This window comes from Lepidochelys kempii, chromosome 1, assembly GCF_965140265.1.
Source record: "Lepidochelys kempii isolate rLepKem1 chromosome 1, rLepKem1.hap2, whole genome shotgun sequence".
Taxonomy (NCBI): domain Eukaryota; kingdom Metazoa; phylum Chordata; order Testudines; family Cheloniidae; genus Lepidochelys; species Lepidochelys kempii.
The window spans coordinates 6,714,517-6,737,969 of NC_133256.1; the positions used below are offsets into that span (position 1 = coordinate 6,714,517).

At 46.2% G+C, this 23,453-nt stretch overlaps 1 protein-coding gene across 1 annotated transcript; it reads left to right on the plus strand.

The window, feature by feature from the left end:
• Positions 1-7,989: 7,989 nt before the first annotated feature.
• Positions 7,990-21,556, plus strand: LOC140905612 (olfactory receptor 52P1-like). Its single transcript, XM_073329122.1, has 2 exons — positions 7,990-8,131; positions 20,769-21,556. The coding sequence occupies exons 1-2, from the start codon at positions 7,990-7,992 to the stop codon at positions 21,554-21,556; spliced, it is 930 nt and encodes a 309-aa protein (XP_073185223.1).
• Positions 21,557-23,453: the final 1,897 nt, after the last annotated feature.

Genomic DNA, 23,453 nt, shown 5'->3' on the forward strand with positions numbered 1-23,453 from the left:
CACATACACAGACTTTTCAGAAAACTGGAAGAAACTATAAAAGGTGGGGAGTGAAATCATCTCTTGTCTTCACTGCCCCACAACTCAACATCTGCAAGAAGCTCAGAGGAAGACAAAGGAGTTTGAATTGCGAAGGGGATCAAAGCAGGTACAGCCTGTTCCTCAGGAATCTGTAAGCCCGCTTGTATCATCAGTCAGGGTGAGATATTGCTGATTCAAATCCTATCAAGCATGTATAAGTCTTAAGCTGCAGGTTTGTTTTACTTCCTGAGCAACCTGTTTTGATCTGTTCTTTTATCACTTATAATCACTTAGCATCTATCCTTCTGTAGTTAATAAACCTGATTTATGTTTCATCTTACCTAGTGTGTTTTTGAGTGAAGTGTCAGGGACTCTTAGCTCCATTAGCAAAGAAAGGTGCGTATCTTCCCCCATCGAGGGGGGAGAGGCTAATTAATGAGCTTGCACCGTACACATCTCTGTGTTGTGCAAGACGGTGTAATTCTGACTCTATGCTCCTGGAGGGGTGCAAGGCTGGGGAGCTGGGATATTGGCTGATGGTCCATGAGTAGCTTAGGTAAAGCACTCAGGTAACTTAGTTGAGTGTGTGGCAACACCTGCTGTCGTGTTGGGTGAGAACAGGGCCCGGAGGGGCTGGCTGTGTGTCACCAGCAGAGCAGGGGAAGAGGCCAACCCAGCTGAATGGTTTGGGGGCACAGCAGTTCCAAGAGCTTCCAGGCTTCTCGCAGAGGTACATCCCATCACAATCTCCTCCTCCCACCCAGCCCCCACAGTTGGGCTCCCTCTGCTCTGGGGATGGGACGGGAGATGCTGCAGCCTGACAAGGAGCCTGCGTGCGGGTAGGAGGCGGCCCCAGTTAATGACCCAGTGCATCCCTCTGCCCTGCAGTAACTGGACATCGTTATACATAGAGATATGAGTAGAATTCTTAAGTCAGTTTCATGGTCGAGATGGTGAGCTTTAGAGTTGCCAAGAGATCTTTCAAAATTAACCCTTCGCTTGCAGCCCAATGTTCAGGATCAAGGTGATCCAGAATGGAGCTGCAGACCTCAGCCTTGTGACTTGAGCTTCTCCTGACGAAGCTGAAGCGGATTTGAGATGACAGGATCAGGACCCAAGTATTCTTTTAAGGACCATTTGCAGGCTATGATAATGAAGAATTGTTGCTTTGAAATAGAATTACCTAGTTCCTGTGAATACACTGGTAACTCTTCCATTCATCAGCATAAGGTAATTATCCATTAAGCATGCATTGGTAGTTAACTACAAACATCAAATAGAAATCTAGACAATGAAATTATTACACCCAAGTTTAATTTCAATGTTACTATTTTCTTTTGATCTTTGAATCAACAGATATACCAACAGACAGGAACCATCTGTTTAGATGGTTAACATCTAACAAGATATAAATAAACACATACAATTAGGATTACCTCTTGTCATAACCATACAGCTAAGGGTAGCCTAGAATTCCTCCTTTACCTGTAAGGAGTTAAGAAGCTCAAGTAACCTGGTTGACACCTGACCAAAAGGACCAATATGGGAAAGAAGATACTTTCAAATCTGGGGCGGGGGTGGGAGGCTTTGTTTGGGCTCTTTGTTTGTGTGCTCTCTCCTGGGACTGAGAAGGGCCAGGCAGAAAACTCCTTCTCCTGCAGACCATCCTGAAACGAGTCTCTCATTCTACAAAAAGTGAAAGTAAGCAAGGTGAGGTGCATTAGGTTATCATTTGTTTGAGCTTGTGACTTTTCCCTGTGCTAGAGGGAGGTTTATTCCTGTTTTTGTAACTTTAAAGTTGCCTAGAGGGAATTCCTCTGTGTTTTAAATCTTTTGTTACCCTGTAAAGTTACCTTCCATCCTGATTTTACCAAGGTGATTCTTTTACCTTTTTTAAAAAATAAAATTCTTCTTTTAAGAACCTGATTGATTTTCAGTGTCCTAAAGACCCAGGGGTTTAGGTCTGGGCTCACTTTGTAACCAATTGGTTAGGATATTATTCTCAAGCCTCCCCAGGAAAGGGGGTGTAGGAGTTTGGGGGGATATTTTGGAGGAGATAGGGCTCCAAGTGGCCCTCCTTTAACGTTTGTTTAAATCACTTGGTGGTGGCAGTGATACCAAGGGCAAGGAAGAAATTGTGCCTTGGGGAAGTTTTTAATCAAAGCTGAAATAAGCTTAGGGGGTCTTTCATGCAGATCCCCACATCTGTACCCCAGAGTTCAGAGTGGGGAGGGAACCCTGACACCTCTAATTCTCTAACAGTACAGGTTTTCAATTTAAAGCTCAAGTCCATTTCCCATGGCTATGTTGCTATTTATGAGAAATGGTCCTATTGACCATTTATATACTTCTCTAATATGTCTTTAAACGTTGAATTTTGGTCAATTAGCATGCTAGTTGCATAACCCTTTCTGACCATGTCACACCTATTTACTCACATTTGATTGTAGGAACCATCTCGACATTGGTGAGGCCTCATCTGGAGTACTGTGTCCAGTTTTGGGCCCCACACTACAAGAAGGATGTGGATAAATTGGAAAGAGTCCAGCGAAGGGCAACAAAAATGATTAGGGGTCTGGAACACATGACTTATGAGGAGAGGCTGAGGGAACTGGGATTGTTTAGTCTGCAGAAGAGAAGAATGAGGGGGGATTTGATAGCTGCTTTCAACTACCCGAGAGGTGGTTCCAGAGAGGATGGTTCTAGACTATTCTCAGTGGTAGAAGAGGACAGGACAAGGAGTAATGGTCTCAAGTTGCAGTGGGGGAGGTTTAGGTTGGATATTAGGAAAAACTTTTTCACTAGGAGGGTGGTGAAACACTGGAATGTGTTACTTAGGGAGGTGGTAGAATCTCCTTCCTTAGAAGTTGTTAAGGTCAGGCTTGACAAAGCCCTGGCTGGGATGATTTAATTGGGGATCGGTCCTGCTTTGAGCAGGGGGTTGGACTAGATGACCTCCTGAGGTCCCTTCCAACCCTGATATTCTATGATTCTATGATCTCTATCCTTACGTCTTGGGGCTTTTACTGTACTGTTCGCTCATGCTCCTTGTGCTCAGAGGCAGGAGGCTTGAGTGGATAGAAGAAAGGAGTAACTGCATTTTAGATAAAATCCGTTTTCTCCAGCTTCTCTGCTGAGGGGTGGGCTTGGAAGGAATGGAACCTCCCCAGAAGAGGGACCAGAGAGAGGCAGTCTTGGTCCAGCCCTTTACAAACATAGAGACTGGATGAGTCAGAAGAAGCTGGGGCAGGAGAGAGGCACAATGGAGGCAGAGGGGACTCTTTGGTTTCAGAGCTATGGCTGCAGCAGAGAGACAGACTCCAGGTGGAGGAGAAGCCAGGAGGTGGCCTCTGGACACCTTAGAGGGCTCTGACAAAATCCCAAAGAATGCTCCGGGGCAGTGAGGACACTGAGGTGGGAATAGTGTACAAGTGTGGTACTGTGTTTAACTGGATCCAGGTATCTCTTGTGCTGTGTAAAGTAGAGGAATTGGTTTAGCAACCCCTTTTGGAAAGCCTGGATCTGTTTGCTTTAACGATCCTGTGCCCTGAAAGAGAGAAACTGAAAACAGAGTTTGCCCAAGGTGGGGGGGCTCTGGGAAGGTGTGTTGAAGGAATTGGAGAGTCTGGGGGAGCCAAGCCAAATCTCATCTCAGGGCCCTGGTGCTTGGCATGCAGTTCTCTGAATAACCCACACGCCTCCTGGGTGTGGTGTTCTGTCCCATCTAGTGGCACCGAGACCACTTAAAGAGAGAGATAAAATGAGTCTGCTTGACAGCCTTAACTAATAGGCAGTTGGCTTTTACCTCATGCGGTAGAGGCTCATGTACTAAGGCGCAAGGTTCGATCCCGCCCACTGATGACCAGAGTCTGTCAGTGTTACAAGTCGGGGATCATCCGGCGATTTCAACTGGGAAATCTTCTATGCTACCGAGATAGTTTGATTCCTGATTTTGTAACTGTCAAGGTTCCTCCCCCACTCTGAACTCTAGGGTACAGATGTGGGGACCTGCATGAAAAACCTCCTAAGCTTATCTTTACCAGCTTAGGTCAAAACTTCCCCAAGGTACAAAATATTACACCCGTTATCCTTGGACTGGCCGCTACCACCACCAAACTAATACTGGTTACTGGGGAAGAGCTGTTTGGACGCGTCTTTCCCCCCAAAATACTTCCCAAAACCTTGCATCCCACTTCCTGGACAAGGTTTGGTAAAAAGCCTCACCAATTTGCCTAGGTGACTACAGACCCAGATCCTTGGATCTTAAGAACAATGAACAATCCTCCCAACACTTGCACCCCCCCTTTCCTGGGAAATGTTGGATAAAAAGCCTCACCAATTTGCATAGGTGAGCACAGACCCAAACCCTTGGATCTGAGAACAATGAAAAAGCATTCAGTTTCTTACAAGAAGACTTTTAATAAAAATAGAAGTAAATAGAAATGAAGAAATCCCCCCTGTAAAATCAGGATGGTAGATATCTTACAGGGTAATTAGATTCAAAAACATAGAGAACCCCTCTAGGCAAAACCTTAAGTTACAAAAAAGATACACAGACAGAAATAGTTATTCTATTCAGCACAATTCTTTTCTCAGTCATTTAAAGAAATCATAATCTAACACATACCTAGCTAGATTACTTACTAAAAGTTCTAAGACTCCATTCCTGGTCTATCCCCTGCAGAAACCAGCATACAGACAGACAGAGACCCTTTGTTTCTCTCCCTCCTCCCAGCTTTTGAAAGTATCTTGTCTCCTCATTGGTCATTTTGGTCAGGTGCCAGCGAGGTTACCTTTAGCTTCTTAACCCTTTACAGGTGAGAGGAGCTTTCCCCTGGCCAGGAGGGATTTCAAAGGGGTTTACCCTTCCCTTTATATTTATGACATACCCCATTGTGGGAGGGGCACGGGATGCATGCAATCTGAAGAGCAGGGGCGGGGATTTGGGGAAGGGGTTGGAATAGGGGCAGGGAGGGGGCGGAGTTGGGGCTGGGACTTTGGGGAAGGGGTGAGAAGAGGCGGGGCAGGGCTGCATGCAAGGCCAGGGGCAGAGTCGGGGTTGAGCACTCATGTGGAAGTGGGGAAGTCGGCACCTATTCATGCATGGCCCGAGACATGGCCCCTGCCCCGTAGCGCTCCCAATCAAAGGGGCAGGGGAGTCAGGTTTATTAACTACGGAAGGATATGTTGCTGGCACCCAGTGCCGAGAGGCAAAACAACAGCAGGGGTTCGTTACCCGGTGTGCTTCACTCAATAATCACAACGGGGTGGAGAAGCAGAAAAGTTTATTTGCAGCTGCAAACAAGGTACAGGGAGAATAGAATCTCAAATCCTGCACACCAGAGCAGGTCATTACACACACTTTTATATTCCTTAATGCTACTGCACTACACATCAGCCAATCAAAGCTTTGCACAAATACTCTGCCTTCCTTATATGGGTTACAACAATGTTTATTTCCTGCAACCTCTAACAAGCATTCCTAGCAACTTAAACAACCAGCACATTCTGTCTGGCCTTGTAACTATCTCTGATTATTTTTAACTTGGCGTCAGCAAACATTACACTATAAGGCATTATCTGTGGCTGCAACATTGTTTTTAGAGCAAAAGAGCTTACTCAAACCAGCCAGGCCTGAATTCTATTAAGGGGGGTTGAGAAGAAGCCCTTAGGCCTTCAACAGGGAGACCTCCTCGACCCTTATGGCCTTCCATCCCCTCAACTTAATTAGTGGCCATGCCCTGGGGTCTCCAACAGATAGATGTTAAGTGATGATAACAAAGAGATCAAAGCAGGTTACCTAGGAAATCAAACAAACTTGCAATCTAAGATTTCTACAAACTAGAGAGGATTTGATTTAGCAATATCTCACCCTGATGGAAGATACAAGCAGGCTTACAGATTCTTGAGGCACAGGCTTCATCTGCTTTGCAGTCTGGGTTCCCCTCCCCGTTTCAAAGTCCTTTGCCTTTCAGAGCTTCTTGAAGGTTTTGAGTTGTGCAGGAAAGAATACAAAAGATGATGTAACTCCCCATCTTTTATAGTTTCTTCCAGCTTGCTGGAAGGTCTATGCATGTGATGTGGGGGAATCCATCCCCATTCTCCAAATATTCTCCATTGTCTGCGTGCTCCCTCTGAGGAGCGTTCCTTATACAGTGTTCCTTGCTAGTGGTTTCTTCCCTCAATGGGTGTTGACGACAGCAATTAACGTTGTCTGGCTACTGCATTGACATACCTGAAAGGCTAGTTTTGGGTCTTTCCAGCCTCACATCACACTTTAGTAACACACACATAGCACGATTTCATAACTTCACATATAATGATCGCACATACAATCCAAGGAAATATCAATGTTTAGCAGATGAAGACTTTTAGAATGGTACCACACGGAATATTTTGCACAAAACATACCATAATTACATCACCATGGTAAATATAGGGTGCTTTGGAGTGCAGAGTATCACAGGGATGATCCAGAGAGTGACAGGGGGAGGAGAGGAGAGAGTTGCAGGTGGGGCCTTGAGGGGAAGAGGTAGAGCAGGGGTGGAATGTGGGGGAAGAGGCAGGGCATAGGGGTGAGGCCTCAGGCTTCCAATTACCAGCAATTAGAAAGGTGGCAACCCTATGAGTTACACAGACAGATTCCCCAGTTTGTCACGCTAACACAGGGCAGTAAGGTCAGGAAAGGATTTAACGACTCTTTGGCTGACCAGTCAGTGAGTCAGGGAAGAGGCCCCAGCACCATGTCGCCAGCCAGCGCTGCATGGAGCTCAGTCTGAGAGCCAGAGCACCAGGAGAAAGCTTTAGGTCCTTTTATGAGTAAAGAGCTGGAGGAGCCTATACTGGATCTGTTGGGTCCTCACGCCATAGATGATAGGATTTAACATGGGGGGGGGGCACCAGGAGATACAAGTTGTCTGTGACAAAGTGGAAATGCAGGGCCATAATTGTGTCCAAACCTTTGTGTGAGGGCGGAGAGGAGTTGTGGGACATAAATGGCTAAGATGACACAGAGGTGGGAGCTGTAGATCTCAAAAGTCTTGAGCCGGGCGTCCTTTGTTGGGAGGCTGAAGATGGCCCTGAGGATCTGGGTATAGGACATGGCGATAAAAACACATCCAGACCGATCGCCAAGAATGTCACAGAGAGGCTGTAGTAACTACTGATGCGGATTTCGGCACAGGCCAGCTTCACCACAGCTACGTGCTTGCAGCCTTTGGCGAAGAAATTGTGGAGGTGTGAACACTACAAAGCCACTTTTGACGACAACTCCTCAGTTTCAGTGATGTAATGAAGGCACCTTGATGAGAGTTTTAAGGCTTTTTACTCAAAAATTTTGTCACTGAAGTGCCAGTGTAGACACTGTCCTTGATTTCATGGTTGTAACTGGCCTCTGGAAGGCATCCCACAATGCCCATCCTAACCATTCTGGTCAGGAGTTTCAACTCTGCTGCCCTGCATCCAGGTAAATACTTTCCACTCCTCCCCCTTTAAATGCCCAGGAATTTTGAAATTTCCCTTCCTGTTTGCTTGGTGTGGAGTGTTCACATCACATCTTCCGAGGTGGCCATCGTGGATCCATGCCACAAATGGTCTTCCACTTGGACCAGTGTGGATCTGCTGGATCTGCTCAGTATTTGGGGAGAGGAGGCTGTGCAGTCCCAGCTGCACTCCAGCTGTAGGAATTTCAATACCTAGGGGAAGATTTGTTGCAGCTTGTGGGAAAAGGGCTATGATCGGGACAAGCTGAAGTGCAGAGCAAATGTGAAGGAGCTGAGGCATGCGTACCGGCAGGCAAGGGAGGCAAATAGTCGCTCTTGTGCCCCAGACTTGCCATTTCTGTAAGGAGTTGGATGCTATCCTTGGCAGTGACCCAACTTCCACCACCCAGAGCCCTGTGGATACTTCGGTGGGGCAGGAGCTGATGGAAATGGACCTAACCCAGAGGAGGAGGTCATTGATGCAGAGATGGAGGCATTAGAAGATGTGGAGCCCAAGCCGGGGTTGCCCAGTGCTATGTCCAGTCAGGAGCTGTTCTCCGCTCTGGAGGTGTCCAGCCAGTCTCGGCAGTCACAATCAGGTGAGCCAGAAGCAGGAGAGGAGGACCCTGGTAAGTGGTTTTGCTTTGTGAAGTGCAGAGGTGGGTTGAGGGCAGAGAAATGTATAAGGCTGGCTGTGTTTGAGTGTGCTGGGCATTTCCCCAAGCAGCTAGGCAGTATGGCAGAACAGGGTTTTGATGCACATTGAGATTTCACTGGAATCCTCCAGAGAGATCTCTAGGAAACCTTCCTGCAGGTACTCTGCAATCCTCTGCTGGAGGTTCCTTGGCAGAGCTTCTTTGTTCCTTCCCCCATTGAGGGACACTTTCTCTCACCATTCTGCAATTACTTGGGCAAAGACCAAAGCAGCACACAGGCGAGCAGCATAGGGACTGGGGCGGAAACCACAAGCATGTGGTAGATGCACCTTTGCTTACCCTGAGGAGAGAGATATCTTCCACAATGACCCCCTCCTGTGGAAAAGGGTTGGAAACTTTAGAGTATTGTCCCCCGAGAAGTGCCCCATGACCCCTTTCACACTGCTTTTCTCCCATGCACAATGTCCCCCGCCCCTGGGAACACTCACCATGCTTGTAGTATTCGCCGGCTGGTGTGCTTGTCAAGGGTCAGCGGGAAAGTGACTGGTGTGTTACCAGCAGTGTACTTTAATGTAGCGTTTCAATGCTGTACATATAGTTAATGATAATGCTTTTGTTTATTGTTACTTATGCTTTACAAGATAGGTCTTTGAAAGGAGGCACCCCCTCCACTCCAGCCGAGTGTCTCTGCCAGATAGAAAGTGCCCAAGATGGAGAAAGAAAGATATGTTCCAGGAGGTGCAGCAGTACTTTCATGCAGATAAGACGGAACGCAGGCAGTGGAGGGACAGCGACAAGCAGGAAAGTAAAGAAAAAGAGGCATACCCTAGGGATGCAATGGAGAGGCAGATAAAAGTTTTGGAGTGGGAAACCACCATGCTGCAGTCCCTCCTGATGCTCCAGACTGAGCAGATGGGTGCCCGCCCTCCCCTTCAGCACATTCAGAACTCTTTCCCATGTCTTTCCCAAACTCCGCCCACTCATTCCTTTCCGATTTCTGGGACGTCTCACTTTACTGTTCACTCCACCTCCGCAGACACCTTTTCAAATGAAAGCTGGACTTAGGCTCAGCTGTGTGTGTGTGCATATGGTGTTGTGGGTTTTTTGGCAATAAAAGCAAAGTTATCTGAATTATAAGCACTCTATTTGTTTCCGTTGACGTTATGGTACCAGATGGCAACAGCAAACCCACAGGCAGTTTTATCATTTCGTTACATTGAACCCTGGGCCTGAACAATCACAACTGCTTCCTACCCTACCAAAACTGGACTTTATTATGCATTACAATCCCAAGCATAGCAACAAACATTACTCCTCATTTACAAAGTGTTGACGCAAAAACTTCCTGATTCGAATTGCCCCCATTGTACCCCTCTAATAACCTTGGTATCTGGCTGCTCAAAATCAAAAACCAAGTGTTCTGTCTCAACAGTGCACCCCAAGCAAACTTTTTAAGCTTACCTTCACAAATATTATACAATGTGCAACACATGGCTATGACCATGGGAATATTTTCCTTGAATAGATACAGGCCAGTCCTCGCTTACAGACAGCCCCCCAGCCTGAAGCAAATACTCACCAGCAACTACACACCACACAACGAAAACACTAACCCAGGAACCTATCCCCACAACAAATCCCGTTGCCAACTCTGTCTGCATATCTATTCAAGGGACACCACCATAGGACCGAACCGCATCAGCCACACTGTCAGGGGCTCGTTCACCTGCACATCTACCAATGTGATAGATGCCATTATGTGCCAGCAATGCCCCTCTGCCATGTACATTGGCCAAACCGGACAGTCTCTACGCAAAAGAATAAATGGACACAAATCAGACCTCAAGAATTATAACATTCAAAACCCAGTCAGAGAACACTGTAACCTCCCTGGACACTCAATAACAGACTTAAAAGTGGCAATTCTTCAACAAAAAAACTTAAAAAACAGACTCCAAGGAGAAACTGCAGAACTGGAATTAATTTGCAAACTGGACACCATCAAATGAGGCCTGAATAAAGACTGGGAGTGGATGGGTCACTCCAAAAACTAATTTCCCCATACTAATTCTCCCTACTGTTACACCTTCTTGTCAACTGTTTGAAATTGGCCACCCTGATTACATTGGCCTCATTACCACTACAAAAGTGATTGTTCCTCCCTTGGTATTCTACTGTTGAGAATAGTCCATTTCCACTTTAATTGAATTGCCTCATTAGCACTGACCCCCCACTTGGTAAGGCAACTCCCATCTTTTCATGTCCTGTGTATATATACCTGCCTACTGTATTTTCCACTCCATGCATCTGATGAAGTGGGTTTAAGCCCACAAAAGCTTATGCCCAAATAAATTTGTTAGTCTCTAAGGTGCCACAAGTACTCCTCCTTTTTTCTGCTCTGGAGATGCACTCAGTTTTGGTCACCCAGTTGCTGTAAAGGATATAGCAGATAGAAAGGGGATTTCCCAGACAGGCTATGAGAAAGGGGGAAGCTGCCATATGCGGACAGACTGAAAAGTCTGAGACTGGTTAGTGTAGAGAAGAGACAAATAATGGGGCATAGGATAGAGGAGAACAAAATAAAAGAATGGAACTGATTACATTGAAATGGACAAGCAGAGAACGCTCCCAACCAGTAATAGCTATCTACAGATACCCTTCAAAGGGGCTAATTTCCCAAAGAGGAGACAAATTATCAGCAAAACTGATTGCGAGGAAAAATTTAGACAGAAAAATGGAAAGGAAAATAGGGAGCTTTTAACTCCTCCCTGAACTTTAACATGTGTTTAGTTACTGGTTTTCCTTTCCCTTTAGTATATCCTTGTAATGAGGCAGCCTTTGGTGGGACACTACTGAGAGTATCAATTCAGAACAAATTGCTTAGAGCAGGGCGGTCACAGCCCAAGGCTGGGGGTTCTTTATATTTAAGGCACGCCAAACCAGGCAAACAGAGAGGACTTTGGTTTTACCCCACTGGCTAACCAGAAGCAATTTATTCAGATACTCCAGTTCCCTTGCATCACCACCAGCACCACTCCTTATGGGGATGAATTGTTATGAAAACCAATACCCCAGTAAAAGGAAAAAGGTTCTCCCGATCCCAAAGGACCAAGCCCCAGACCCAGGTCAATATACAAGTTAGATCTTACCCACAAATCATGCTGTTGTCAATCCTTTAGAATTTAAAATATAAAGGTTTATTTATAAAATGAAAGCAATTTAGATAAGAGTTAAAATTAGTTAAATGGAATCAAATACATAGAACAATTGCAAAGTTCTTAGTTCAGGCTTGTTTCATGATTGATGGGATTATGGCTGATTGAAAGCAATCAAGTCTCTGGACTACAAACATCCCTTCCTGGATGGGTTGTTCAGTGCTTTGTTCAGAACTTCAGTTTCAAGCACAGTTCCTCCAGAGGTCAGAAGCAGGATTGAAGACAAAATGGAAGGGATACCAGGGCATTTTATATCCTCTGCCATGTGGAAGGATACCCCTTTGTTTTTACTGTGGAAAATCACAGCAGCAAGATGGAGTTTGGAGTCACATGGGCAAGTCACATGTCCATGCATGACTCAGTTTGCAGACGGCAGCCATTCATAGAATCATAGAATATCAGGGTTGGAAGGGACCTCAGGAGGTCATCTAGTCCAACCCCCTGCTCAAAGCAGGACCGATCCCCAATTAAATCATCCCAGCCAGGGCTTTGTCAAGCCTGACCTTAAAAACTTCTAAGGAAGGAGATTCCACCACCTCCCTAGGTAACCCATTCCAGTGTTTCATCACCCTCCCAGTGAAAAAGTTTGTCCTAATATCCAACCTAAATCTCCCCCACTGCAACTTGACACCATTACTCCTTGTTTTGTCATCTGCTACCACTGAGAACAGTCTAGAGCCATCCTCTTTGGAACCCCCTTTCAGGTAGTTGAAAGCAGCTCTCAAATCCCCCCTCATTCTTCTCTTCTGCGGACTAAACATCCCCAGTTTCTCAGCCTCTCCTCATAAATCATGTGTTCCAGTCCCCTAATCATTTCTGTTGCCCTCTGCTGGACTCTTTCCAATTTTTCCACATCCTTCTTGTAGTGTGGGGCCCAAAAATGGACACAGTACTCCAGATGAGGCCTCACCAATGTCGAATAGAAGGGAATGATCACGTCCCTTGATCTGCTCGCAATGCCCCTACTTATACATCCCAAAATGCCATTAGCCTTCTTGGCAACAAGGGCACACTGTTGACTCATATCCAGCTTCTCATCCACTGTAACCCCTGGGTCCTTTTCTGCAGAACTTCTGCCGAGCCATTCGGTCCCTAGTCTGTGGCGGTGCATGGGATTCTTCCGTCCTAAGTGCAGGACTCTGCACTTGTCCTTGTTGAACCTCATCAGATTTCTTTTGGCCCAATCCTCCAATTTGTCTAGGTCCCTCTGTATCCTATCCCTACCCTCCAGCGTATCTACCTCTCCAAACTTGCTGAGGGTGCAATCCACATCATCCTCCATATCATTTATGAAGATATTGAACAAAACCAGCCCCAGGACCGACACCTGGGGCACTCCACTTGATACCGGCTGCCAACTAGACATGGAGCCATTGATCACTACCTGTTGAGCCCGACAATCTAGCCAGCTTTCTGTCCACCTTATAGTCCTTTCATCCAGCCCATACTTCTTTAATTTGCTGACAAGAATATTGTGGGAGACAGTGTCAAAAGCTTTGCTAAAGTCAAGGAACAACACGTCCACTGCTTTCCCTTCATCCACAGAACCAGTTATCTCATCATAGAAGTCAATTAGATTAGTCAGGCATGACTTGCCCTTGGTGAATCCATGCTGACTGTTCCTGATCACTTTCCTCTCCTCTAAGTGCTTCAGAATTGATTCCTTGAGGACCTGCTCCATGATTTTTCCAGGGACTGAGGTGAGGCTGACTGGCCTGTAGTTCCCAGGATCCTCCTCCTTCCCTTTTTTAAGGATGGGCACTACATTAGCCTTTTTCCAGGCTATCTTGTGCTATCTTGAACGTTCCCAGAAAGGCTCCTCAGATGTGGATGGGAGTCTCCCAAGGTCTATTGTCAGTTAAGTGTTTCTTCACTGGGCACTTACTCAGAATCGTCCTTTGTCGAGAAGCTTACCAAACGCTTCACTGATGCTACTTAAAATCAAACAAATTGAGATACAAGTACATAGCCAATATTCATAACTTCAAATACAAAAACGATACACACATACAGACAGCATAATCATAACGAACAAATTACAACCTTTTCATAGACCCCTTACTCAACCTTCTTTGTACAAGGTTTGGTGCCACTATAGGACCAAACAATGATCTCTGTGGTCACAGTTCCCATCAATAACATCAGCCCCGTTCAGTAGAGATCTCAGTCTAAGGCGATCTTTGGGGTCCTGGTATGCCAGGGTCTGATGAGTTAAGGAAGTAAGAGGGATTTACATGTTTTCTAGCCCTCTGCAGAGCTGCTTCCCAACCCCAGGGTTATGCTTATGGAAATAATCCACCCCCCAACCTTGGGCTTTCCCTTTGATCCCCACTGCCAGCACTGGGACCTTCCCTCCCCCTTTCCTAGAGGGTTGTGATCTGTGCTCTCTGGGCTGGGCTAAGAGGTGTGTCTTTTCACAGCTGCTTTCTGTGTCTTCCCAACCCTGGGAATTTCCTCTTCCCCTCTGTCAGTTGGGTCATTAGCATTTCCATTGATTCAGTTGGACCTACATCCTGTCTTCAAGAGACAGAGTTAGTTCTCACAAGCACGTCAGGAACAAAGTCCTGAAAAATCGTGACCTGGTATGGAATACCCTGCGTCACCCCTCTCTCTATCCCTGAGAGGTCGGTTGTGTGACTGCTCCCCTCCGGCAGGTGACTTACACAGTTCCCTCTTGAAGCCGGAGCCACAGGTTGGGTGCCTGGGAGCACAAATGCTGAATCATCCATTCTGTCATGGGCATCCTCCCCCATGTGATCAGTGAGGAGACATTCTCCCACTATTCCTCCCCCAGTTTCCTCCTCTGAGCCCCTCTAGGACACATACCCCTATGCTCTCCAGAGTGGGAACTATCCCCTGCTCAGCCGTGAAGGACTCTCAGCTAGCAGCCTGGACAGTTGTCTCAGTGGCAGGCTCCACACACCCCTTGCTTCCTGAGGTGGTGTTGCCTCCTGCTGCAGTGTTAAAGGAACCCACACCCACCTCTGCATCTATGATTCTGTCACCCTTCTCTCGGCTCCACTCTGGAACACATCTCCCTATGCTGCCTAGGACTGGGTTTATCCCGTGTTTAGCTGCAACATGGACATTTTTCTCCCTGAGGCAGCGCTACCTTCAGCTGAAGAGCAGGAGCTGGACTCAACCACCCCCACCCCTGGAAACATGCAGCTTCCTCCTCCTGCAGAGGAATCAAGGAGACTCTCTCTGTTTCTTTCAGCAGTTCCTGGGGCTTTCCCCTTTTCCTCTGAAGTCCCAGCAGAATGCTCCTTCTTGCTGCATGCGGACACTTTAACAGCCTGAGCTACATAGAAGAAATCATAGCCAATTAGCATATCAATAGGGGTTTCGTCTACTACCCCCACTGATAATACAGCTTCCAAAACCTTGGTTTCTGTGTGCACTTTAGCCAAAGGCACAAGGATTTTGTAACTGCCAAATAATAAAAGCTCTGCTATCTGTCCTGTCAGTATGTCTCCTTGTTGCACTATACTCCTCCGAACCACCAAAATTTCTGCCCCTGTATCTTCCCACCCACGATGTTCCCTGCCATTCAGTGCTTCATGCCTAGTTGTGCAGAGGCTAATTTTACAAACCTAGTATGATAAGTGACAGGTGCCTGAGGGGCTTCTGTGCTCAGAATCGAAGCATTCACATGGGCTACCTGCACCCTGCTTCATCTGAGCACAGGGCATTTATTCCTCAGGTGATCAGTGGAATTACAATGATAGCACCTCTTGGACTCTTCTGTTTTTACAGGAGATTCGGGTTGGGGATTAGAAGAATGGGATAAAATGGGACCATGCTTCCCACCAAGTGTAAACCCCTCTATCTGTAGTTTATTCACAATAGATGCTTGTGTCTGCTTAAAGTCATCAGCTAGACAAGCCATCTCATCCATAGTTTTCACCTTTTGGTCCCATAGACACTGTTTCACATCATCTTTACATATGTTTAAGAAGTGCTCCTAACTAACCAGCTAGGTCAAACATTCCTTCACATTTTATAACAGCTGTGCCCCTTACCCACTTTCCCATCAAACCTTTCATTTTTTAAACATATTCCATGTTACACACCAGCACCCCCTTAAGATTCCTAAATTTCACACTATATCTTTCAGGGGGAAATCTGAAATTGTTTCAAAACCCTTTCTTTGAATTTACAATAATCTAAAGCATCACCAGTTGGCATTTTATTGATTATAGCCAGAACTTTACCAGTTAAATTAGCAACTAAAGTGGGCATCTTCTGGGCATCAGGAATCTTATGAATTACACACAGACTCTCAAAGGTATTCAGCAACGTCAGCTGCCTCGTTGTATGCAGGACACAGCTGTTCCCATTTGAGGATTTTTGGAGAGGTGGGAATCAGTGGAGTGGAAGGGTTCTGGTTCTGCTTTTCCAGCAAGTCCAATTGGTAATTCCGCTCTCTCTCTCTTTCCTCTCACTTTCTTGTTGTTTCTTGATGTAAGCTGCCATGTGGGAGTTACCACAGGAACAAACACATTTGAAATACAGGTACATTGTAAATATTCTTATCTTCAGATACAAAAATGAGACATGCATACAAATAGGATAATCATATTCAGCAAACCATAGCTTTTCTACTGACACCTCACATGACATAGTTTGTACAAGATTTGTGGCAACTATATAACAGTGGTGAAAACGGCGGTGCCAGGGTGTTGTTTTGGAGTAGTGCCTGGAAGCTGTTGGAACTGCTGTGCCCCCAAACCATTCAGATGGGTTGGCCTCTCCCCCTGCTCTCATGGTGACACACAGCCATCCCCTCTGGGCCCTGTTATCACCCAACACAACAGAAGGGGGCGCCACATACTCAACTGAGTTACCTGAGTGCTTTACCAAAGCCACTCATAGACCAACAATGGAGGAACCAGACAATCTCCCAGCTCCTCAGCCTGGCAACCCTACTGGAGCATAAACCCAGGATTAGACCGTCTTGCACTGCAAAGAGATGTGTACAGCGTGAACTCATTAATTAGTTTGCTCCGCCCTTGATGGGGGAAGATATGCACCAGCCTTTGTTAACAGAGCTAAGATTCCCAAACACTTCACTCAAAAACACACTGGTTAAGATAAAACATAAATCAGGTTTATTAACTACAGAAGGATAGGTGTTACGTCATTATAAGTGATAGAAAACAGATCAAAGCAGGTTATTTAGGAAATCAAACAAACGTGCAATCTAAGACTTGAGCACACTAGGTAGGAGTTGAATCAGAATATCTCACCCTGACTGATGATACAAGCAGGCTTACAGATTCTTGAGGCACAGGCTGTATCTGCTTTGCAGCCTGGGGTCCCCTCTCCCATTCAAAGTCCTTGGTCCTCCTGAAATTCTTGCAGGTGTTGAGTTGTGGGGAAGTGAAGACAAGAGATGATTTCAATCCCCATCCTTTATAGTTTCTTCCAGCTTGCTGGAAAGTCTATGTATGTGACATGGGGGGTCCACCCCCATTGGCCAATCATTCTCCATTTTCTCTCTACTCCCTCCGAGGAAGCTTCCTTATGCAGAGTTCCTGTGCTAGTGGATTCTGCCTTGGATGGGTGTTGATGACAGCAATTAACAGTGTCTGGCTACTCCAACAACATCCACTGGCTACTCCACTGACTGGCTGGTTTTGGGTGTTTCCAGTCTCACATCACACTTTAGTAACTCACACATAGCACGATTTCATAACTTCACATATGACCAAAGGAGATATCCATGTTTAGCAGATTAAGACTTTTAGAATGATACCTCACAGGACATACTTTGTACAAAACATACCATAATTACATCTGTCATAAATATAAAGGGAAGGGTAAACCCCTTTAAAATCCCTCCTGGCCAGAGGAAAAATCCTCTAACCTGTAAAGGGTTAAGAAACTAAAGGTAACCCCGCTGGCACCTGACCAAAATGACCAATGAGGAGACAAGATACTTTCTAAAGCTGGGAGGAGGGAGAGAAACAAAGGGTCTGGGTCTGTCTGTATGCTGCTTTTGCCGGGGACAGAACAGGAATGGCATCTTAGAACTTTTAGTAAGTAATTGAGATAGGTATGTGTTAGATTATGATTTCTTTAAATGGCTGAGAAAAGAACTGTGCTGAATAGAATGACTATCCCTGTCTGTGTGTCTTTTTTGTAACTTTGCCTAGAGGGATTCTCTATGTTTTGAATCTAATTACCCTGTAAGGTACCTACCATCCTGATTTTACAGAGGTGATTCCTTTACTTCTATTAAAAGTCTTCTTGTAAGAAAACTGAATGCTTTTCATTGTTCTAAGATCCAAGATGTCAGCAAGTTAAAGAAGTATGTGCTGGATGAATGCACTATAAGGTGGGTAGAAAGTTGGCTAGATTGTCGGGCTCAACAGGTAGTGATCAATGGCTCCATGTCTAGTTGGCAGCCGGTATCAAGTGGAGTGCCCCAAGGGTCGGTCCCGGGGCCGGTTTTGTTCAATATCTTCATAAATGATCTGGAGGATGGTGTGGATTGCACTCTCAGCAAGTTTGCGGATGATACTAAACTGGGAGGAGTGGTAGATACGCTGGAGGGGAGGGATAGGATACAGAGGGACCTAGACAAATTGGAGGATTGGGCCAAAAGAAATCTGATGAGGTTCAATAAGGATAAGTGCAGGGTCCTGCACTTAGGACAGAAGAACCCAATGCACAGCTACAGACTAGGGACCGAATGGCTAGGCAGCAGTTCTGCGGAAAAGGACCTAGGGGTGACAGTGGACGAGAAGCTGGATATGAGTCAGCAGTGTGCCCTTGTTGCCAAGAAGGCCAATGGCATTTTGGGATGTATAAGTAGGGGCATAGTGAGCAGATCAAGGGACGTGATCGTCCCCCTCTATTCGACATTGGTGAGGCCTCATCTGGAGTACTGTGTCCAGTTTTGGGCCCCACACTACAAGAAGGATGTGGATAAATTGGAGAGAGTCCAGCGAAGGGCAACAAAAATGATTAGGGGTCTGGAACACATGACTTATGAGGAGAGGCTGAGGGAACTGGGATTGTTTAGTCTGCAGAAGAGAAGAATGAGGGGGGATTTGATAGCTACTTTCAACTACCTGAGAGGTGGTTTCAGAGAGGATGGTTCTAGACTATTCTCAGTGGTAGAAGAGGACAGGACAAGGAGTAATGGTCTCAAGTTACAGTGGGGGAGGTTTAGGTTGGATATTAGGAAAAACTTTTTCACTAGGAGGGTGGTGAAACACTGGAATGCGTTACCTAGGGAGGTGGTAGAATCTCCTTCCTTAGAAGTTTTTAAGGTCAGGCTTGACAAAGCCCTGGCTGGGATGATTTAATTGGGGATTGGTCCTGCTTTGAGCAGGGGGTTGGATGAGATGACCTCCTGAGGTCCCTTCCAACCCTGATATCCTATGATTCTAAGGGTTTGGGTCTGTGGTCACCTATGCAAATTGGTGAGGATTTTTACCAAACCTTTCCCAGGAAGTGGGGTGCAAGGGTTGGGAGGATTTTGGGGGGAAAGACGTGTCCAAACTACGTTTCCCAGTAAACCCAGTTAAAGTTTGGTGGTGGCAGTGGAAATTCCAAGGGCAAAGGGTAAAATTAATTTGTACCTTGGGGAAGTTTTAACTTAAGCTGGTAAAAGTAAGCTTAGGAGGTTTTCATGCAAGTCCCCACATCTGTACCCTAGAGTTCAGTGTGGGGAAGGAAACTTGACAACATGACAGTGGTAAATATGGGGTGCTTTGGAGTGCAGAGTGTCACCGGGACAATCCATAGAGTGATAGGGGGTGGGGAGGGGAGGAGAGAGTTGCAGGAGGGGCCTTGAGAGGAAGAGGCAGAGCTGGGGCGGAACCTGGGGGAAGATGCATGGTACAGGGGTGGGGCGTCATGCTTCCAGTTACCAGCAATTAGAAAGGTGGCAACTCTATGAGTTGTTCATAGACAGATTGCCCAGTTTGTGATGCTGACACAGCACAGTAATGTCAGGAAAGGATTTAATGTCTCTGTCATAAATATAAAGGGAAGTGTAAACACCTTTAAAATCCCTCCTGGCCAGAGGAAAAACGCTTTCACCTGTAAAGGGTTAAGAAGCTAGGATAACCTCGCTGACACCTGACCAAAATGACAATGAGGAGACAAGATACTTTCAAAGCTGGACGGAGGGAGAAACATACGTTCTCTCTCTGTGTGTGATGCTTTTCCTCAGAACAGAACAGGAATGGAGTCTTAGAACTTAGTAAGTAATCTAGCTAGATATGCGTTATGTTTTGTTTAAATGGCTGAGAAAATAAGCTGTGCTGAATAGAATGACTATTTCTGTCTGTGTGTCTTTTTTGTAACTTAAGGTTTTGCTTAGAGAGATTCTCTGTGTTTTGAATCTGATTACCCTGTAAGGTATTTACTATCCTGATTTTACAGAGGTGATTCTTTTACTTTTTCTTCAATTAAAATTCTTCTTTTAAGAACCTGATTGCTTTTTCATTGTTCTTAAGATCCAAGGGTTTGGGTCTTTGTTCACCTATGCAAATTGGTGAGGATTTTTATCAAGCCTTCCCCAGGAAAGGGGGTGTAGGGTTTGGGGAGGATTTTTGGGGGAAAGACATTTCCAAGCAGGCTCTTTCCCAGTTATATATCTGTTAGACGCTTGGTGGTGGCAGCAATAAAGTCCAAGGGAAAAAGGAAAATGGTTTGTACCTTGGGGAAGTTTTAACCTAAGCTGGTAAAAATAAGCTTAGGGGTTTTTCATGCAGGTCCCCACATCTATACCCTAGAGTTCAGAGTGGGGAAGGAACCTTGACAGTCTCTTTGACTGGCCAGTCAGTGATTCAGGGAAAAGGGCCCAGCACCATATCACCAGCCAGCTCTGCATGGAGCGTGGTCTGAGAGCCAGAGAATCAGGAGAAAACTCTAGGTCCCTTTCTGAGTAAAGAGCTGGAGCAGCCTATCCCGGATCTGTTGGGTCTTCACCCCATAGATGATGGGGTATAGCGTGGGGGGCACCAAGAGATACACATTGTCCATGAGAACATGGAAATGCAGGGCCACATTATGCCCAAACCATTGCGTGAGGGCGGTGAAGAGATGAGGGATGTAAAAGGCTAAGATGACACAGAGGTGGGAGCTGCAGGTCCCAAAAATCTTGAGCTGGGTGTCCTTTGTTGGGAGGGTGAATATGGTATTTGTCCTGCCACCATCACCCTAAACCCTGGGCACATAAAGGAAGTCAGGGAATGTACAGTACATTCAAGAGACACCACTGTGCCTCAGGATAGGACACCTTCTTTCTTACTCCATGTCAGATTCCAACTGAACCAATTTCACGAAGCCCTCCACCTCCATCCTGCTGGGCATTCCTGGCCTGGACTCAGCCCATATCTGGATCTCTATCCCCTTCTGCACCATATACGCCATAGCCATCTTGGGGAACTTCGCCATCCTGTTCATCGTGAAGAGGGAGCCGAGCCTCCATGGGCCCATGTATTATATCCTCTGCATGCTGGTCATCACCGACCTAGTCCTTTCTATGTCTATCCTATGCAAAATTTTGAGCATATTCTGGTTCAATTCCAGGGAGATCAAATTCAGTGCATGCCTCTTGCAGCTGTACTTCATTCTCAGCTTCTCTACGATGGAGTCTCGGATCCTCATGGCCATGGCTTTTGATCGCTATGTGGACATCTGCGATCCCCTGAGACATTGTACTACCCCGAGAAACCCCATGGTGGCCAAAATTGGCCTGGCCATGGTGCTTCGCGGCTCCATGCTCCTACTGCCCACTCCCTTCCTGGTGAGGAGGTGGCCATATTGCAGAACCATCATAATTGCCCACTCATACTGTGAGCACATCTCTGTGGTGAAGCTGGCCTGTGCTGACATCCACACTAGTAGTTACTACAGCCTCTCTGTGGCATTCTTGGTGATCTGTCTGGATGTGTTTTTTATTGCTGTGTCCTATACCCAGATCCTCAGGGCCATCTTAAGCCTCCCCACAAAGGACGCCTGGCTCAAGAGTTTTGGGACCTGTGGCTCCCACCTCTGTGTCATCTTAAACTCTTACATCCCAGCTCTCTTCTCCTTCCCCATGCACTGGTTTGGGCACAATGTGGCCCTGCATTTCCACATTCTCATGGCCAACAAGTACCTCCTGCTGCCCACTATGCTAAACCCCAACATCTACTGGGTGAGGACCCAAGAGATCTGAGATAGGCTGCTCCAGCCCTTTACTCATAAAGGGACCTCAAGTTTTCTCCTGGTGCTCTGGCTCTCAGACCAAGCTCCATGCAGAGCTGGCTGGTGACATGGTGCTGGGCCCTTGTCAGGGTTCCCTTCCCACTCTGAACTCTGGGGTACAGACATGGTGACGCACACGAAAGACCCCCTAAGCTTATTTCTACTAGTTTAGGTTAAAAACTTCCCCAAGGCACAAATTCCTTCCTTGTCTCTTTATCCAGCAATGTGTGTGATGCTGAGGTCTGACAAACAGAAAGTGCAGGAGACACTCGCTGAACAATGAAAGTGAGGGTGGACATTTTCAGGGGGTCACATATTGCACATGTGATGGGTAGCTGGAAAATCACTCATTCAATTTTCTTTGCTCTGAACCATGGCTTGGGACATGGATGTATGGCTTATATTAAAACACAAAATTAGACCTTAGAGAGCTCTAGTTTGATAGATATGTTGCTGTAACTCACTGTACCCCAAAGCAACACCCTGGAACCCCCATATTCACCACTGTTATATAGTTGCCACAAATCTTGTACAAACTATGTCATGTGAGGTGTTAGTGGAAAAGCTATGGTTTGCTGAATATGATTATCCTATTTGTATGCATGTCTCATTTTTGTATCTGAAGATAAGAATATTTACAATGACCTGTATTTCAAATGTGTTTGTTCCTATGGTAACTCCCACATGGTAGCTTACATCTAGTTGAGCCAGCACATTATGAGAGGACTATTCAAGTTGATGGCCCATCAATGAGCACATAATGGGCCATGGAAGAATCATAGAATCATAGAATATCAGGGTTGGAAGGGACCCCTGAAGGTCATCTAGTCCAACCCCCTGCTCAAAGCAGGACCAATTCCCAGTTAAATCATCCCAGCCAGGGCTTTGTCAAGCCTGACCTTAAAAACCTCTAAGGAAGGAGATTCTACCACCTCCCTAGGTAACGCATTCCAGTGTTTCACCACCCTCTTAGTGAAAAAGTTTTTCCTAATATCCAATCTAAACCTCCCACACTGCAACTTGAGACCATTACTCCTCGTTCTGTCATCTGCTACCATTGAGAACAGTCTAGAGCCATCCTCTTTGGAACCCCCTTTCAGGTAGTTGAAAGCAGCTATCAAATTCCCCCTCATTCTTCTCTTCTGCAGGCTAAACAATCCCAGCTCCCTCAGCCTCTCCTCATAACTCATGTGTTCTAGACCCCTAATCATTTTTGTTGGCCTTCGCTGGACTCTCTCCAAATGATCCACATCCTTCTTGTAGTGTGGGGCCCAAAACTGGACACAGTACTCCAGATGAGGCCTCACCAATGTCGAATAGAGGGGAACGATCACGTCCCTCGATCTGCTCGCTATGCCCCTACTTATACATCCCAAAATGCCATTGGCCTTCTTGGCAACAAGGGCACACTGCTGGCTCATATCCAGCTTCTCGTCCACTGTCACCCCTAGGTCCTTTTCCGCAGAACTGCTGCCTAGCCATTCGGTCCCTAGTCTGTAGCGGTGCATTGGATTCTTCCGTCCTAAGTGCAGGACCCTGCACTTATCCTTATTGAACCTCATCAGATTTCTTTTGGCCCAATCCTCCAATTTGTCTAGGTCCTTCTGTATCCTATCCCTCCCCTCCAGCGTATCTACCACTCCTCCCAGTTTAGTATCATCCACAAATTTGCTGAGAGTGCAATCCACACCATCCTCCAGATCATTTATGAAGATATTGAACAAAACCGGCCCCAGGACATTGAAGGATACAAGGACATGTGACCAGGTCATGTGACATTGGACTCCATCTTGTGCCTATACTTTCCCACTGACAGTGCTTGGGGCTTTGTTTGGAAAAATGAAGTTCCCTGAACATGGCAGAAGCTA

Coding starts and splice junctions, on each gene's coding strand:
- LOC140905612 (XM_073329122.1), top strand. CDS start 7,990: ATGGAGGCATTAGAAGATGTGGAGCCCAAGCCGGGGTTGCCCAGTGCT. Junction 8,132..20,768: donor AGCAGGAGAGGAGGACCCTG/GTAAGTGGTTTT, acceptor TATACGCCATAG/CCATCTTGGGGAACTTCGCC.